Raw genomic sequence first — 18,386 nt, 5'->3', positions numbered from 1 at the left:
CGAAGGGGGTTTGTGAGGAGGGAAGGAGACAAACTCTATGGAGTATCCCTGATAGATAATCTCCAGGACCCAACTGGTGATCCAGCTGTGGGCAAAGAGCGTGAGACGGCCCCTAAAGCTGACAGGAGGAGAAGTGGTTGGCATTGCTTTGAAGAATTTCTGGACTTGGGCGCATGACTTGCATGCATACCCACGTGTGGAATACACATAGGGTTCATCACACGAAGGTGTGGGATTTAACAAGCCAAAAAGGAGCTGCCTCTGGTTTGTGGGTGTATTTTCAATAGAAAAATAAAATTGCGATTTAGCAGATCTTAGCAAGGATGTTCTAAAATGTTAAGTCTCAAATATTTAATAGCACTCCTATTTCATACAAGAACATCATTGACTGTTAATTTATAGGGGAATTAAATTACATAACTTGCTATGGTATAAGAATATTTACCATAATAATGAGCTTTTTATTTGTTTAGGGTTTTTGGGGGGGGGAGGGGGAGAAGAGGAGGGCAATTTGACCACTAACACATCATCTTAAAATCACTAAACAAGATCTTCAGTTGGTGTAAATTCTCATAGCTCCATTGACTTCAATTGGAGCTATGACCGTTTATACAAGTTGAGAATCTGGCCCCTAACGTTTACAAGAACAAACAGTAGGGGCCCAATCCAATTCTCACTGAAGTTAGTTTAAGTCTTTCCATTTACTTTAATGGGAATTAGTCTGGAGTTAACTGTCATAGAAAGAAATGTGATCACAATAAGACTATCAAATCACATATAAGCCTATTATCAATTAAGAAATCTCTCAAAATAATACCAGCCCAAATCCCTTTAGAAATGCAGGTTATCACAACTTAGCAAAAATATATCTATTTTCAGCAGACTATTAGGAACCTTATGCTCAATAAGCTATTTTGTTTACCCCAGTACTCTATAAACATGCATGTGGACCACAGGGATGTGCTGGCCGCCGCTTCCCACAGCTCCCATTGGCTGGGAACGGCAAACCGCGGCTGCTGGGAGCTGTGGCGGGCCGTGCCTGTGGATAGTCAACATAAACAAAATGTCTCGCAGCCCACCAGTGGATTACCCTGATGGGCCATGTCCCAAAGGTTGCCGACCCACTTTACAGGTTACGTTTGATTCTCACAGGATACATACCAACTGATGTGGGCATCTCTCCCCACTGCAGAACCACATCTTTGGTGATCCTCCCATAGGTATTAACATAAACCCCTTCATCCTCATAGCAAACCAGCAGCTCCATTCCATCGGTGTTTGGGAGAATAATGATTGCGTGTGGTTGGATGCTGCTCTGGATCTACAGAAGCAAAACAAAAGCAAAGACTATTTTTTACATGAGCTACTCCAGTATACAGGGCTGGCTACCTTTTGTTTTAAAGCAGGCCATGATGAGGTAAGGGCCCTTAGGAGACATATATCAATATCGAAGTCCTATCGAACGGTCATCTCCAGAATATTTGACTGACCAGTTCTATTGTATGACCTGTAGTGATGCCTTCATTAGTCTGCGGTTGAGATTTTCAGTGCTGACTGAGCTAGACGGTAATATGGCAATGCGAGCCAGAGCGCAGAGCACTGGACTGGGAGTCCAGAGCCTGGATTGTATTCCCAGTTCTGCCCTTCACTTGCTGTGTGACCTGGAGCAAGTCACTTCACCTCCCAGTCCTTTTGTGTCCACTCCCACCATTTATCTGGTTAGATTGTAAGAACTTTGGGGCAGGGATGATCTCTGATGGTGTGTTTGTAGAGCGCCTAGCACAGGGAGGCTGGTCTTGGTTGGGGCCTCTAGGTGCAAATAAAGGTAATATATTCAGGGGATCTTTAAGACCCATAAAATACTTATTCTTCAAGCTATTACCCAGTTTATATTTAATTCCTGATGTCATTTTATTTCATTTCTGAAATTTAATTTTCTCAGTGCACCAGCTGCTTTGTAATTGCCTGTGTCTACTGCAATAAAATGATAATTCATTTTATTTTTTAATAATTCTGGTCAATTCATTTTAAAGGTAGAAAAGAAAAATGTAAATCAGTAATGTTTCTACTAATGGCTTGGAAGTGGACTTGATTAATAATTCTAGAGTATACATATGAAGGAATTATGCAATTTACTATTTTTTTCAAAGTGATACAAGACTAGCTATAGCTATATAGTCTATTATTATCCTATTTTTGTTCTCTCTATAAATTTTGGAGGGCTTCATGTTTGCAAGTCTTGAACTATTACCAATAGTAACCTTCTAAGGCAGAAATGTATTGAACGGCTTTACTTTTTTCTTTCTTTTTAAGTTAAAAAGAAGTTTGTCTTGCAAAGAAAACCAAGAGCACACAACAAAACCCACACCAGAATTCCACTCCCACACAGAACTGCCCTTAAAAACTATCAATGACTGTAACGGACGCCTCCTCTTTTAGCCTTGTCCTGCCTAGGCTGTGTGAGTGGCCTCAGGGAACTGTTGCCCTGCTCTGCCTCATCTCTCCTCCCACCTGGTGGTGATATCACCATTGTTTCAGTCCCTGCGCTTTCACTGCATGTCAAAGGTCGCTCCTCTTGCAGTCATCTGCTTCCAACGATTTTTTTGTCAATATGTTCACATATTTATACTTTACCAACCCTTTTCGGTTTGTTGTTTTTTAAATGTAAGATCCCGTATACGTTCGGATATAGGATAGTTTTATATCTTTTACACCAGCGGTTCTTAACCAGGGATACATGTACCCCTGGGGATATTCAGAGGTCTTCCAAGGGGTACATCAACTCAACTAGATCAGTGTTTCTCAACCTGGGGGTTGCAGCCCCTGGGGGATCATGGAATAGGTTTAGGAGGGTTGCAAGTGCAGGGCCAGCATTAAGGTATGACAAGCAGGGCAAATGCTGGGGTTCCATGCCATAGGAGGCCCCAAAAAACTAAGTTACATGCTTCAGTCCTACTGCCTGGGGCTCAGGCTTCAGACAAGGCTCACAAGTGAAAAACTGGCTCAAGCATCACATTGAAATGTAAGTACAATACTTATATTCCAATCAATTTATTTTACAATTATATGGTAAAGATGAGAAAGTAAGCAATTTATCACTAATAGCTGTGCTGTGACACTTTTGTATTTTTATGTCTGATTTTATAAGCAAGTAGTTTTTAAGTGAGGTGAAACTTGGTGTGTGCAAGACAAATCAGACTCCTGAAAGGGGTACAGTAGTCTGGAAAGGTTGAGAGCCACTGTTTTACACAACATCTGTTTTAACAAAATTATGTTATTTTCATTCTCGCTGTAAGACACGCTAGCCACCACAAGGCCTGAACTAGCAAGCCCTCAAGATCTTGAGCAGGCCTGTTAACTGTATTATTTTGAGTATGCATTAGGACTGGCATTAACAAAATATGTTTTGTACCTAGTACTTAGAGGAGGTGTAACGTTCTATGAAGAAAAAAACGTTGAGGATTTTTTTATTTGTGGGTTTGGAGATTTTTTTTTTTTTTTTTAAGTGCAAGATGCTCTTATCTTTTAACTAACCCACAAGTGATAATCACAATTTCAGAAGTTAGAAAAGCATAGTGAAGGGAATAGATGACTTTTCTGCATGGTTGCTCTCGGTATGATCAGACCACAGCATTTGAACACCTGTATATCTTTTCAATGTGAAGTAAGTGGAAAAAACCCTAAGAAATAAAAATCCCATACTGAGCCACAATTCTTACATGTGTTGGCAGATAAATATCATAGACTGATCCTGAGTCCACATCAACAGCATGGAAACCAGCACAGGAACCATAGATCACCTTCAGCCTCTGACCTTCCTCTACAGTTAGGTCCACCAGCAATGGCTTATGTACCAATTCTCCAAATGACTGCAAGACAGTAATTAAAAGGAGTCGTCAGATGTACATCTCTGCTTAGCACACAACACTGAGATGGGAGTCTGCTTATAACACACACACACACTGGCAGCTTGCTCCTGCAAAGTCATCACACTTGATCCAGCAACGTGGTTAAGGACACGCCTTTACAGATGTGAGGCATTCCACTGAGGTTAAGCCCCTGCTTATGTGCTTTGCTGAATTGCGGTCAGAATAATCATATCTGTGCAGGATTCAGCCATATTACATTATGAACTAAAACAACTTCCCTGGACTAAAGAAGCAAAAATAAAAACTAATCATCAAGACATGTTAAACTGCTTTAGTATGTTTTTAATTTGTAAGTGACCATCTCAACTTCTGCACAACAGTTTGTGTAGTGTGCAGTGTGGCCTCCCGCTGACCCAGAGGGGGAAGAACCACCCTCTGTGCTCAAGTGGGCAGAGCCAGACCTGCCTCGCCCCTCCCACCAGAGGTGGGTAACCGGAACAGGAAGTATAAAAGGCAGAGCCTCTGGCTCAGTTGGAGCCAGGCCACTGAGGGAGACAGACATGTCCTGCTTGCTCCAGCCTGCTGACGCGGCAGCTGAGCCATGCGACCCCCTGCCCGCTGGGGAACCAGTGTCTGCCGTGGACCTGCCAGGACTACCACTGGCCACCTACCTGGAGGAGACGAAGATATCTCGTGGTTTCTGGTACACCCCGAGGGGAGGGGATGAAGTGGCCCAGCAACACCCGACTTCAGTCTGGCTGTAATGCTGCCTGAAGCATGGTAGGCGTGTTGTAGCTGGATTCCCCGCTGACCCAGTGGTGGATCACTCTGCCCCCGTTAAGGCCCTGGGTCAGGGCCTGGTGGAGTAGGGTGGATCCCTGGGGTGGCAGCCTCCCCTTGCCAGGTCAAAAGGCCTGCGTTTGTCAGTTGTCCACTGGAGCTAGGACACCTGACCCCTGGGTTTTCGCTCTGCCCCTGCATCAAAGGTCCAGAACTAACTGATTTCAGAGTGGTAGCTGTGTTAGTCTGTATCAGCAAAAAATGAGGAGTACTTGTGGCACTTTAGAGCAGTGCTTCTCAAAGTCGGGCCGCCGCTTGTTCAGGGAAAGCCCCTGGCGGGCTGGGTTGGTTTGTTTATCTGCCGCATCCACTGGTTCGGCCAATCGCGGCTCCCACTGGCCGCGGTTCGCCGTCTCAGGCCAATGGGGGCTGTGGGAAGGGCAGCCAGCACATCCCTCAGCCCGCGCTGCTTCCCGCAGCCCCCATTGGCCTGGAGCGGCGAACCACAGCCAGTGGGAGCCGCGATCGGCCGAACCTGCGGACGCAGCAGGTAAACAAACTGGCTCGGCCCACCAGGGGCTTTCCCTGAACAAGCGGCGGACCGGCTTTGAGAAGCACTGCCTTAGAGACTAACAAATTTATTTGCCTAAGGTCCCACAAGTACTCCCTGTTCTTTTTCCAGAACTGACTCCTGGGTTTTTGCTCTGCCCCTGGACCATGGGCCCACAGCTAATTGACTATTGTGTTTGCTCTGCCCCCGACTAAAAGGCTTGGAGCTAATTGTCTCCTGTGTTTGCTCCGCCCCTGACTAAAGGGCCCAGAGATTATAGATGGCTGGGTTTACTCTGGCCCCGCTTAATGAGCCCAGAACCTGCAGACTACGGTGTCTACTCTGGCCCCTGCCAAAAGGGCCCCGAGACCACAGACTAAGGCATTTGCCCGGCCCCTGCTTAAAGGGCCCAGAGGAATAGATGGTTAGCTGCTCAGCCCCAGCCTAAGGGCCAGAGCCTACTAGCCCTGGGATCCCTGCTTCTGCCTAAGGGCCGGGACCAATTGACTATCTGGGGGCTCAGCCCTGTTAGACCGGTCAGAACACTAATGCCTAATGCTAATTCCCCTGATACTAGGCAGTGGTCCCAACGGCGTAGTTAGGCGGTGTGGCCTCCCTCTGCCAGAGGGGGAGGGACTACCACTCCACGACTAGTTTGGTAATGATACCATGTGACCAACGATATTCTTACAGCACTTGTAAAAACAAGTGAGACTAACATAATTTAGTGATTTATTCACTTGCAGCAAGATTGGGATTTGGCTCAATTATCTGTCTCTTGATTTGTATATATAGAGGACAAAACACACACCTGTGTAGTACTCAAAAATTAATCTGCCTAGAATTGAAGCTTGGTCTGGAGGTTCACAACCTTAGTGAGCTTCTTCTGCATGTTTTATGTGACCACTTAAAATAAATTACCCGCAGAGAGGAGAGAAGTCCAGCAAGGCCTTAAATTTTCACTCTCCTTAAGCAGGAGTCACTCCCACAGCTGCACAACTGTCTGCTTTTCTGCAGCTGCCACATGATGCTGTCACCCTGAGCAATCTCCTTGTTAGGTTTTCCATTTATGGTTTATGTTCAGAGTTTCAATTCAGAATGTTAATTTAGTTACATACACAGACTTTCATCTAATAAACATCAATAATGGCATTGTAATGTAATCCAGAATTAGTGACAGATTTACTAGAGAACATGTAACGATATATCAACACTGTGGGTTGTTCAAACGTTTTTATAAAAGCAGTTCTATAACTGCAAATATACATTAGAAAGCCCAAAGACGGTTAAAATAGACTGTTACCTTAAAGGCCATAAATTTGTGGTATGGCTTTGGTGCCCATGCATAGACTTCCACCGAACTCTTCAAAGCGATTACCAAGAATTTGATTCTTTCGTATTTTACTGAAATCAAACAAGAAAATAAACTCAGCAGCAACTCCAAACTAACTTTAGGAAACAAGAAAACTATAAAGTTGCCAAATAATTTTAAACATTTGAAGGTTCCAGTTAATATTGCAATAACATTCCTATTTCTAAGTATTTTAAAGTAGGGTTTAAAAAGTAACACACATTTTTAGTCATCTGCTTCACAAGAATCTTTAATCTTGTCAGTGATTCAATGAATACCCATGTCTGGAATAGCCTTGCCAGTACGCTACATACAAAACATAGATGCTGTTTACATAATAAAACGGAAAGTTAACTTTTGGGTCGGGGTCCTTTTTCACCTAAAAACCTGGTGAAGAGTTAATGGGCAGACTTGCTTTCACAACACTGCTGTTATTAATGTATTGTGATTAAGCTGAAGCATAAGGTACTAGAGGAAGAAGACAAGGAACTCAAATGAAGGAAGATAAAGCCAGTTTTCAAAGCAAAAGTAACAGCAAGTTTGCTAATGGAGCACTTTCCTTTACCTCCAAGATCTAAAATGGCTGCGTTAGTAAGGGACACATTAAAGTTGGGTGGTGAATAATCATCCTAATGGAAGGGTAGGAAGACGTGTGAAAAAAACCTGTTCCCTAGAAGTCACAAAAAGAGGCTAACATTTCAAGTACTGGCCAACATCTGCTCTTCTTCCCTTATAGTTTAGACTCCCCCCGCTAGGGCAAAATGAAAAAATTCTCCAAACTGGTAAGGAGTTAGAAAAAAAGATTTCTAGGCAAACATGGAACATTTTTCCAGGTTCACCTCAAATTTTTGAGTGGTGGTTTTTTCCCCCCAAAACAAGAAGTTGCAAAGCAGCCACACACAAAAAAACAAACAAACAACATTTTGCTGCATCACGAGCAAAGTCTCATTACATTCTTCGGGAGGAAAAAAAAGCTGCATGTGTCAGAAAAGGTAATATTTTCATCATGTAGCAAATCTGTGAATTCTCAAACCTCTTCTGCATTCAGATACAAAATAAAAACTGGTCCTTTGATAGAGCTCTGCTGGCAACTACTGTTCAGACTGTTTAAGATATATGGGATTGGGGAGGACCAGAAGTAGCCATTCAACTAGAGCTGCAGGGGCTCTCCATTTTCCACTTCCATCTGAGTTTTTGAAGGATAGTATCATGGTCTTCCTCAATTTCTATTTCCGCTAGCCTCTTTTGTGATACCAGTTGTGGATGGGTGATGCCCAATCGGCTTGTACATGTTTCTACTTTCCAGCTAGCCCAGGTAACAGAGGATTTGAAAGTTTCCTGAAGTGATGAGAAATCCTTTCCCCTTACATTTCGCATCCAGCCTTGATGCAAAGCGACTGTACTGCAGAAAACAATCCCGCTGTTTTAATACGTACTATTTTCATGCCTTCTAACTACTCTCTTTATTGCCATACGGGTCAATATTTGTTTTCTCCAGGCATACGGTAGGGAGATGGAGCTGTTCTTCAGAAGGAACTTTGCTCCGTTTACTCAGCAGGGAAGTAAAAGCGGTGAATTTTAAGTGCTGAAGACCTGACACATTTTCATCTACAAAAAGATGTTTCAAGTCTCCCGTTGTATTGAGTCTGCCTCTCTGCAAAATACAGTTTTTGTCCAATCTTGTCTATCTTGAAAGAATTCTTAGGGTTTTTGTGCATGAACGTCATCTTATCTGTGAAAAGGAACTTTTGATGCCCTTCCGTGTCTGCTTGGGGTGCTTTCTGGAACATATCCAGTCTTAGCTACCAAAGAGTAATTTATCATCTGGGAGAACCATAAACTGCCTCAAGCATCTCTGAGATCCCTACATACCACTTCACCCTTAAGTCTGAACCGACTGCATCAAAGAGACAAGGAAGACTTCAATTCCAACTGTTTCAGTGCACAAAGCCATAGTGTCAGCTCCAAGACTGCACCGTTATTAGATCTGCAAACACAACTATTTCCAGAGCTCATCATTCTTGGGAACTAAAACATACTTGTCAAAGAGGCCTCCCTACTACCTGAAAAGATCTACTGTATATTTATGGTTCACAGTATAGTTCGGTCTAAACTATAGATGAGTGTAACAAATCACTCTTCATCTGGAAAAGAATGCTCCCAGTTTCATGTCTTCTCTGTTGGAGAGTCCCTTTTATATAGCTGTTAACCTATTGTTAAACAGGTTGCTTCATTAGGTTGCTGAAACCTTTGGGTGTGACACAGGAGAAGTAAGTTATAAATTGCTTTTTGGATCAAGTTTTTGGTTCAGCAGTTTCTTACTGAGATATTTATTGACTACTCACTACTAGTAGATTTTTCAAATGTGTGCACGAGACAGACTGATTGATTACAGTCCAATTGCTCAAACTGCTACTATACACTGACCAGCAGAGTCTGACAAAAGGTAAAGCTTTGAAGCAAAAAGACATGAGTTTGAAAGATAGGTTAGTTGCAGTAATAAATATACCTTAAAGTGAAAACAAAGCAAAATCATTCCAGGGCAATAGTGGTGCATCATGATGGCAAGATCTCATTTTGAAGCAGAGCCACCAGAAACAGTACTAACTTACTGATGTTTTCTGGATAGTAACCCACAGCAGGTTAACAGGCTTATATGTACTGTCTGCCATCCATCATAGGCTTTGGTTCAGAGGGGGTCTATAACCCAATTAATCTCAGCAATTTAAGAAGCACTAAAAACTATCTATTTAATGGAAAGGCACTTCACCCTACAATTGCACTCAGCTCAGTCTGAGAGTGCATTAGGAAATGCAATGAGGTAAGGGAAATCAATGAATCATCATTAACTTAAACATATGTTCCTGTTACCATAAACCCCTACAAAGCTGGCATGCTTTTTTGTTGTTGTTGTTTTTACAACAATCAGCCTCTAAAAGAAAAATAAAAAAATGCATTCTTTTTCATTCCAGTGTAACTGGAGGTTACAGATCTGTAAACGGAGGTTCTTCGAGATGTGTGGTCCCGCTCTACGTTCCACACACTGGTACACAGGTCCACCACGTGCCTGAGTCTGGAATTTCTTGTAAGCAGTATCCATTGGCCCACATATGCTCAGTAGCGCTCCTTGTGCTCCCAACAGAAGGCATAAAGGGCAGTGTGGGCCGCCACCACGCCAATTTCCCCATTCTTACCACAGTGTAACCAATCTGTGGCAGAGGGGACGGAGGATGGGTGGTGGAATACAGATAAGGACCACACATCTTGAAGAACTTCCATATACAGTAAGTAACCTCTATTTCTTCTTCGAGTGATGGTTCCTATGTATATTCCACACATGGGAGATTAACAAGTAGTAGTCAAACAGGTGGTGGTGGACACAGAAGCGATAGCTGACTGTAGTACTGCTGTCCCCACAGCCATATCTGCAGTTGATGACTATACCATGGTGTAATGTCTGATAAAGGTATGCAAAGAACTCCAAGTAGCTGCCCTACAGATCTCTAGTATGGGTATGTCTCTCAGAGATGCAGCTGCCCCCTGGTGGAATGAGCCTTTTCCCCTTCCAGGATAGTGGGGAGGGGCAAGAAGGAGGATGCCAGCTAATTGGTAACCGTGAACAAGGTTCATTTTGAAAATCTCTGCGCTGATATAAGTTGACCTTTTTATTGCTCTGCTATGGAAAAAAATAGGTGTCTTTCTAATGTCCTTTGTTCTTGGCAGATAAAAGGCCAAAGCCTTCCAGACATCCAGAGAATGCAGCCTTCTTGCCTCTTCCAAGGCACATGCTTTAGGGAAAAATACATGTAAGTGGACTCATATCAAATGCAGAAACTACCCTGGGTATGAGTCTGGGGTGGGGGCATAGCGAGACCTTTTCTTTATAGAAGGCAGTATATGGTGGGCCCGCTCTAAATGTTCCCAGCTTACCAACTCTTTTGGCCAATGTTATAGCTATGAGAAAAGCCGCCTTCATGGGTGGCCATAGAGCATATGGCCGGTGGCTTAAAGGGAGCCTTAGTGAGAGAGAACAGAACAAAATTCAGGTCCCACTGAGGTGCAAACTTCACTGCTGGTGGAAAGGATGTGAGAATTCCCTTTAAAACTCTAGTTGTGACAGGGTGTGTGAAGATTGTATAGTTATGCATTGGAGGATGGAAAGCGCTGACTGCCGCTAAATGCAGCCATAGGAAACTGAATGCATGACCAGAAGACTTAAAAATAAGTAGATACTCTAAGATACCAGGGATTTCAGCAGAGTCCAGAGACAAATTGTACTGATGAGCCCAAGTGGAGAAACGTTTCCAGTTAGCTGAGTAACAGCATCTCATAGAATATTTTCTATTTTGGATAAGGATGGTTTGCATCTTCTTGAAACATGAGCATTCTATCTCCAATGCCCATCCAAATACCAGGCTCTGAGTTGCACCGGCCCTGGATTGGGGTGTGTGATGTTGTCCCTGTGTTATGTTCCTGGATGGGTGCACTGAAAGCTTCAACAGATCCATGTACTGCAGTGTTTCTCAAACTGGGGTCGCCACTTACGTAGGGAAAGCCACTAGTGGGCCAGGCCGGTTTGTTTACCTGCCCCGTCCGCAGGTCCGGCCGATCGCGGCTCCCACTGGGAATGTGCTAATAAAGTTTGCGGATGACACAAAGCTGGGAGGTATTGCTAACACCGGGATATCATACAGGAAGATCTGGATGACCTTGTAAACTGGAGTAATAGTAATAGGATGAAATTTAATAGTGAAAAGTGCAAGATCATGCATTTAGGGATTAACAACAAGAATTTTGGTTATAAATTGGGGACACATCAGTTGGAAGTAACAGAGGAGGAGAAGGACCTCGGAGTATTGGTTGATCACAGGATGACTATGAGCCGCCAATGTGATATGGCCATTAAAAAAACTAATGCGGTCTTGGGATGCATCAGGCGAGGTATTTCCAGTAAAGATAAGGAGGTGTTAGTACCGTTATACAAGGCACTGGTGAGACCTCATCTGGAATATTGTGTGCAGTTCTGGTCTCCCATGTTTAAGAAGGATGAGGAACAGGTACAGAGAAGGGCTACTAGGATGATCCGAGGAATGGAAAACCTGTCTTATGAAAGGAGACTCAAAGAGCTTGGCTTGTTTAGCCTAACCAAAAGAAGGCTGAGAGGAGATATGATTACTCTTTATAAATATATCAGAGGGATAAATATCAGGGGGAGAGAGGAATTATTTAAGCTTAGTACCAATGTGGACACAAGAACAAATGGATATAAACTGGACACTAGGAAATTTAGACTTGAAATTAGACGAAGGTTTCTAACCATTAGAGGAGTGAAGTTCTGGAACAGCCTTCCCAGAGGAGTAGTGGGGGGCAAAAGACATATCTGGCTTCAAGACTAAGCTTGGTAAGTTTATGGAGGGGATAGTATGATGGAATAGCCTAATTTTGGCAATTAATTGATCTTTGATTATTAGCAGGTAAATATGCCCAATGGTCTGTGATGGAATGTTAGATGGGGTGGGATCTGAGTTACTACAGAGAATTCTTTCCTGGGTGCTGGCTGGTGAGTCTTGCCCACATGCTCAGGGTTTAATTGATTGCCATATTTGGGGTCAGGAAGGAATTTTCCTCCAGGGCAGATTGGCAGAGGCCCTGGAGTTTTTCACCTTCCTCTGCAGCGTGGGGCACGGGTCACTTGCTGGAGGATTCTCTGCACCTTGAGGTCTTTAAACCACAATTTGAGGACTTCAGTAACTCAGACATAGGTTAGGGGTTTGTTATAGGAGTGGGTGAGTGAGATTCTGTGGCCTGCATTGTGCAGGAGGTCAGACTAGATGATCATAATGGTCCCTTCTGACCTTAAAGTCTATGAGTCTACATGTTTGCATTGGATGAGTAGGAGGAAGGCGTTGAAGCTGGACAGACTGCCCTGGGTTCTTGTAAGTTGATGTGCATTCTGGACTCCTGTGGGGTCCATACACGCACCCCAGCCCAAGTAGGAGGCATCAGTAACAATAGTTTGACTCGGCTGTCGGTGTGAGGAAAGGGATCCCTGCCCAAATCTTCTCCAGTTTTGACCGCCACACAAGACAGCCTAATACCTTGGGTGGAATTGCGACCGTGTCGTTCATGGTGCCTTCCTCTGGTGAGCGCACAGAGAGAAGCGAGGGTTGTAGGTAATGTAGATGTAGCCTGGTAAACAGTGTCACATGTGTGCATGAAGCCATGTGGTCAAAGAGGGAAGCCAAGTTCTGACTGATGCCCTGGGTCTGATAACAACCTGCTCTATAAGTGTGCTCATGGCCTGAAACCTTTTGAGAGGTAGATATGTTCTTGCTGTAGTTGAGTCTAATGACGTCCCTATGAAGTCTATACACCTTGTGGAGGTCAACATGGATTTTTCATGAATGATGCAGACACGTAGGGAAGGTAAAAGGCTGAGCAGATGATGGGTTGCCCTGTGGACTGCCTCATGGGAACTGCTTGTGAGAAGCCAGTCACTGAAGTCTGGGAAGACTGTAAATCCTTGTCTTCTCATCCAAGCAGCCACCACTGAAAAAACATTTGTAAATACCCTGGGTGCTGTGGCCAGACCGAAGGGGAGGACTCTGAATTGGTAGTGGTTTTGGACGAAGAGGAACCTGAGAAACCTCTTGTAGGCCATTCAGAGCCAAAAACAACGTGCCCTCTTCTAATGAGGAAGTTATTGATGCTCAGGATATCGTGCGGAATTTTAGTTTTTGGATAAACTTGTTTAACTGACATAGATCGAGAATCAGCCTCCATCCTCCACTCTTCTTGGGGAATCAAGGAGAATAGAATCCCATGGTGTTGGGCTGGAACCTTTTAAATGGCTCCCCTGAGGAGCAGGGTGTTCATCTCCTGTTGTAAAATCTCCTCGTGAGAGTGGTTCCTGAAGAGGAAGTGGGAAGGAGTTTTCAGAAACTCAATTAGATAGCTGCCATGGACAACCTCTGATAGCCATTTGTCTGTAGTTAGCGCCCACTGGTTTTTGACAAATTGGGGAAGGCAGCCTTCAAACATTTGAAGAGGGGAATGAAGAGTTAACATAAAAGGGGCTCGAGTCTCAACAGTCCTGTCAAAAGAAACACTTTGTCTGGGGTTAGCATACAAAGTGGCAGTGGATGTTGCAGAGGCTGGGTTCACTGGTCTATTTTGTGTGATGGCTCCTGAGGACACTGATGATAAAAGGGCTGAGGAGATGGTCTTGCCTTATAACCTTGTCTATGATGGTTCCTCTTGAGGGGCAGGAGTATAAATGATCATCAATTGTTCTTGACTCTTTGAGGGCTTGGAGAGACCCATCCATTTTCTAGTGGAATAGGTTGATAGTATCAACGGGTAGATCTTGAATGTACTCTGCATCTCTCCAGCGAAACCCAAGGATTGCAACCACAAGTCTCTCCTCATGACAATGGCTGTAGCCATCCCCTTTGATGCAGTATCTGCCACGTCCACCATGGCTTGGAGTGAAGTTCTGGCCTCAAATGTGCCCTCACCCACTAAGGCCTGGAAGCGTTCTCTATCCTCCTCAGGAAGCTTGTCCTTAAACTCTAGAAATTTAGCATAATTGATAAAATTGTATTTGGCCAAAAGAGCCTGATAATTAAAGATCCTGAACTGGAGGGAGGTGGAACAGAAGACCTTTCTTCCCATAAGGTTGAGTCTCTTGTGTGCCTTATCAGAGGGAGTCGCCTGTGGGTGCTGTTGCTTCGACCGCTCTGTAGCCACCTGCAACACCAGGGAGTTTGAGTGAGTGAAAGAAGAAGAGCTCTCCCCACTTGGATGGGATAAAGTAGCGCTTCTCAGCTCTAGGTGTGGTAGCACACGAAGCAGGGGTGCACCAAACCACGTTTTCTGGATCTATAATGGGCTCGTTGATAAGAGAGGGCCACACTACTGGGAGTGGAAGGCTGCGGAATGTGTAGTAAGCTGTGCTGAGGCTCCTGAATTTCCACCAGCTGGATGTGCAGCTCTGCAATAGGAGTGGTGAATGCAGATGGGGGAGAGCAAAGATGTCTTCTGGGGAGACATATGTCTCTGACCACCCCAGGGTACGAAGAGAGTCAACTGGTGGAGCTGGCAGAGCCAGAGCCTCTCTGGTCAACGTGGCTGTCGGCTCCCTCCAGGGCCACATCACTACCAGTACCCCTCCATTCCCAACGTGGACAGAAGCACCAGGAGCTGTCTATCCCACATCTTCACCATCAGAGCTGGTGTCTGAACCGTCGGACCTGTACCCTGGCAAGCCTCCTTCTCTTGTTGAGAAGATTTAATTGTGCCTAAGGTCTTAGCGCCTGTGTGAACTGGCTTTTCTGACTTTGATGGGGTCAGGGAGGGATCCCATCTTTTTGGGACAGTCTTAGACTTTGATGATTTGTCCTTATGTCTATGAGAGTGCACCTTACTCTCCTGTGAAGCCTTCCTTTAGGTTTAACAGACTTACTCTCCATTCCCAAGCTTGGAGGGTCACTGCCCACTTGTTGAGGCTGATGTATGGGGCGGGGGGGCGGAAATGTGTGTGTGTGTGGGAAATGTGGTGACGGCGGCTGGTGACTCAGCCCAGATCTGATTAGGGTTTCATTGTCTTCTCCATGAGGTGTTTTCTGAATCTCAGGTCCCGACCCTCACAAGTTCAGGGGGAAAGAGCAGCAGATGCTGCCCTTGGCAGAAATGAGAACCTCACCGAGGAATAAAAGGCAGCTTTGATGTTCATTGCTCACAGAAAAGGAGTGAGGGCAGGAAACACAGTTTTGAATGCCAGGACCCTGGGCATAATCCCAGACTTCTTTGGGTGGGGAGGGGGAGAAGAGAAATCTTGAGACGGGGGGAAAAAATGCTAACTATATATGCTATACCACACTATAAAAACTACTAAAAAACCTATCTAGATACATATTTATAGGAATAAGGCAGTATAAGGGATCTGAGGACACAGAAGATTTCAACTCAGACCATGCGCAGTAAGAAGGAACTGGAGAGGCATCGGCTTGCACCGCCCTTTATGCTCTCAGTTGGGAGCACGCGGAGAGCTACAGCACACGTGCTCTTCAACTAACATTGCTTGCAAGAAATTCCAGATTCAGACACATGGGGTGCATGTGTTTCCCACGTGCAGAATACAGATAGGGACCATCACTCGAAGAAGAACATGGCAAAACAAAAGTTAAGAGGAATCAGTTAATATAAACAGCAACTATCTTAGTAAGACGTCTCTGTTACCTAATTTTATCCTGACAGATTGTCACAATTTATTTGCTACTTACCAACTTTATAGTGCACACAGCCTTCCAAGTCGCCCACAGTTGTCCAACCCTGTTTCTTTTCTACTTCAGGATCATTATGTAGGATTTTATTTCTTAACCAGGACAAGTAGTAAACTCGCAACTTGTTCTTCTTACCTAGTCACAAAATGCAACATTTGTTTTAACAAGAATGTCATGCTAATCACAACAAAAAGAAAAACCAAAAGACCACCATGAGATGAGAAACTGCTGTGAAAGCAAAGTGATTCTGCTAAGCATTTCACAGTCACACTCAAGAGTTGTGAAGCCAGAAGGATCATTCAATCATCTAGTCTGACCTCCTGGGTATCACAAGCCATTAACTTTCAACCAGTTACTCCTATATTCACCCCAGTAACTTGTCTCTGTCTAATCTGTGTTTGACTAAATTTACATTTGTGATCAATACTGAGTCTACAAGATTATAGCACCACCAGCACTATTCCAGAATCCTTCCAAACATTATTTCATAATAACCTCCTGATAATATTGCATGAACATAAAATGACAAACTTAAAGAAATAGTTCTGGGGCTGTTTTGGTTTTGATGTTTAAACCCCCCCCCCCACACTTTTTAATAGTAAGATTATAATTCCACAATAGCAAGCAGCAATCTTTTGTGTGTGGAGACTGAAAACAGCTATGATATACAGCAGCTCTTATTTGTGTGACACCAGAAGAGAGTGGGGAGAAAGTTTTGTGGCTGAAAATCATTTACACACATACCAGAAAACAACAGTCATTAATGGGACCAGGTCTGAAAGAAGGTAAAAGCAAAGCAGGCTATGAAATTAGCATCTATGAGTTTCAATACCTAGTGACCAGCACTTTTCGACCACTCTAATCATCCCTCAGTACCCAAATGGAACAGGTTTTATTTTTAAATTATTCAAACAAGGAAGAAGCTGTACCATAGAACAGTCTTAAACAGAGTCTCATTGAGTGACATTTACTTACAACATGTATAATGTAAAAATGTTTTTAACAACAACGCTAAGACTGAGCTGCGGTGACTTATACTGAGAGTATCATGTGCTGCTAAAATACATTCTCCCTCTTGCTAAATGTTGACACAAGCTTGGTTGGCAGATTACTTGTGTCCCAAATGGTGCAACACTGCAAGCAGGACAGGAAGCAGGAGATGCTTATTACCAGAGATGTGATCATCTAGATTTTGGGAGAAAGGGCAGCTTAGACACTTATATTATAGAGACACTCGTAATGGTCACATCTAGCTTCAGACTAGAATGATAGAAGAAGAAACCATGCATGTGATGGGAAGGAACTAAAATAAAAATACTGAAACTAATTTTAAATAGGACGTTACCAAATATGGAAATGGTAGCATCATAGTCAAGCTCATCAATGGTTCTTGCACAATGTTCAATGAACCACTGCGAGGCTATACAGCATTTGCTATATTATCTGTGAAGAGCTGGCAAGTTACTGCTTCTTCTAGTCCTGGCTTCTTCTCCTTGCTTCCAGCTGTTTCATTGTAAAGAAGTAAGTGCAGGCCCATAAATACAGCTAGAAACAAAGAGGAGGTAGGCTCTCTGCTTCCACTAGGAGTTCTCATGGACCACACCTACCAGAAGAACAGTTACACACAATTAAATGTTTTCCCATTAATACCACTACTCCACATAGGCATTTGAGAGAGGGAAGTTGTGTGATTGTGATGAGACAGGGGGTTGACAGGACTTGGAATAGAGAGAGTAGTCGTAGTGGGTCTCTATTATAGTCAATGGAATTGGTTCCTAAGGCACTCTCTCTATTATGATGTGGGTCCATATTGTGGGAAAAAAGGAGAACCCATGAACTATATCGTCTACCATAGGTTCCACAGGAGAAACATGCTGCAAAGTATAAAAAACATGAAGATTCTTGGTCCAAAAGCAACCATATATGCACGGACAGATCACACACTACAGTGCCATAGTGTGGGTCACTACCATTCTATACATTAATCAACATTAAGTTTAATCTTTTTTGTCATAAATTTATATTGTTGGCCATGAAAATTTGCTTTGGGCAAACAAGATATCCCAGGAACAAGCTTTTAAAATGATTTTTTGAGGATGTTGAGGGAGAGTATGTAATGAGATGACCAATTAACTTCACTGAGTTGAAGCGTATGAAGAAGAATTTCATCTAAAATACCATAACTTAGAACCGATATTCATTTTTAAAAGGTCTTTCTGCTTTGATCGAACCAAAACATACTGAAAAAAGTAATGAAATTATGGGTAATGTCCTTAATTTATCCCTACTATGCTTCGGTACAGCAGGGTCTACAGAAGGAGGTCATGTACCATTCAGGTTGCTGGTATAGACCAGGGGTCTCAAACACGCGGCCCGCGGCCGCGAGCCCCTCACAATCCCCCTGCCCTCCCCCAGTGTTTACCAGAGCGGCTCCCTGCCTGCCTGCCCTGCCCTGCGCAGCTCCGGGAAGAGGCTGGAACATGGGGAAGGGGAGCGGAGGGGCTGTGTGTGGTTGTTGCTTCAGGCAGCGCCCCCAGCAGCTCCAATTGGCC

General features: G+C 43.9%; 1 protein-coding gene across 4 annotated transcripts in view; it reads right to left on the bottom strand.

Annotated features, from left to right (window-relative positions):
• MAP4K4 (mitogen-activated protein kinase kinase kinase kinase 4) overlaps positions 1 to 18,386 on the bottom strand; it is a 249,797-nt gene that overhangs the window by 9,006 nt on the left and 222,405 nt on the right. For all 4 annotated transcript variants that reach the window (XM_008172102.4, XM_008172104.4, XM_042861149.2 and 1 more), the window contains 4 exons: positions 15,835 to 15,969; positions 6,503 to 6,603; positions 3,720 to 3,869; positions 1,162 to 1,321 (listed from right to left, as the gene is read on the bottom strand). In XM_008172102.4, the coding sequence (XP_008170324.1) occupies positions 1,162 to 1,321; positions 3,720 to 3,869; positions 6,503 to 6,603; positions 15,835 to 15,969 (546 nt within the window). The remainder of the gene's footprint in view (positions 1 to 1,161; positions 1,322 to 3,719; positions 3,870 to 6,502; positions 6,604 to 15,834; positions 15,970 to 18,386) is intronic.

Source organism: Chrysemys picta, chromosome 1, assembly GCF_011386835.1.
Source record: "Chrysemys picta bellii isolate R12L10 chromosome 1, ASM1138683v2, whole genome shotgun sequence".
In the NCBI taxonomy this organism is placed as follows: Eukaryota; Metazoa; Chordata; order Testudines; family Emydidae; genus Chrysemys; species Chrysemys picta.
Note: the sequence above shows the minus strand (reverse complement) of the source record. Positions and strands in the feature narration are given on the sequence as shown.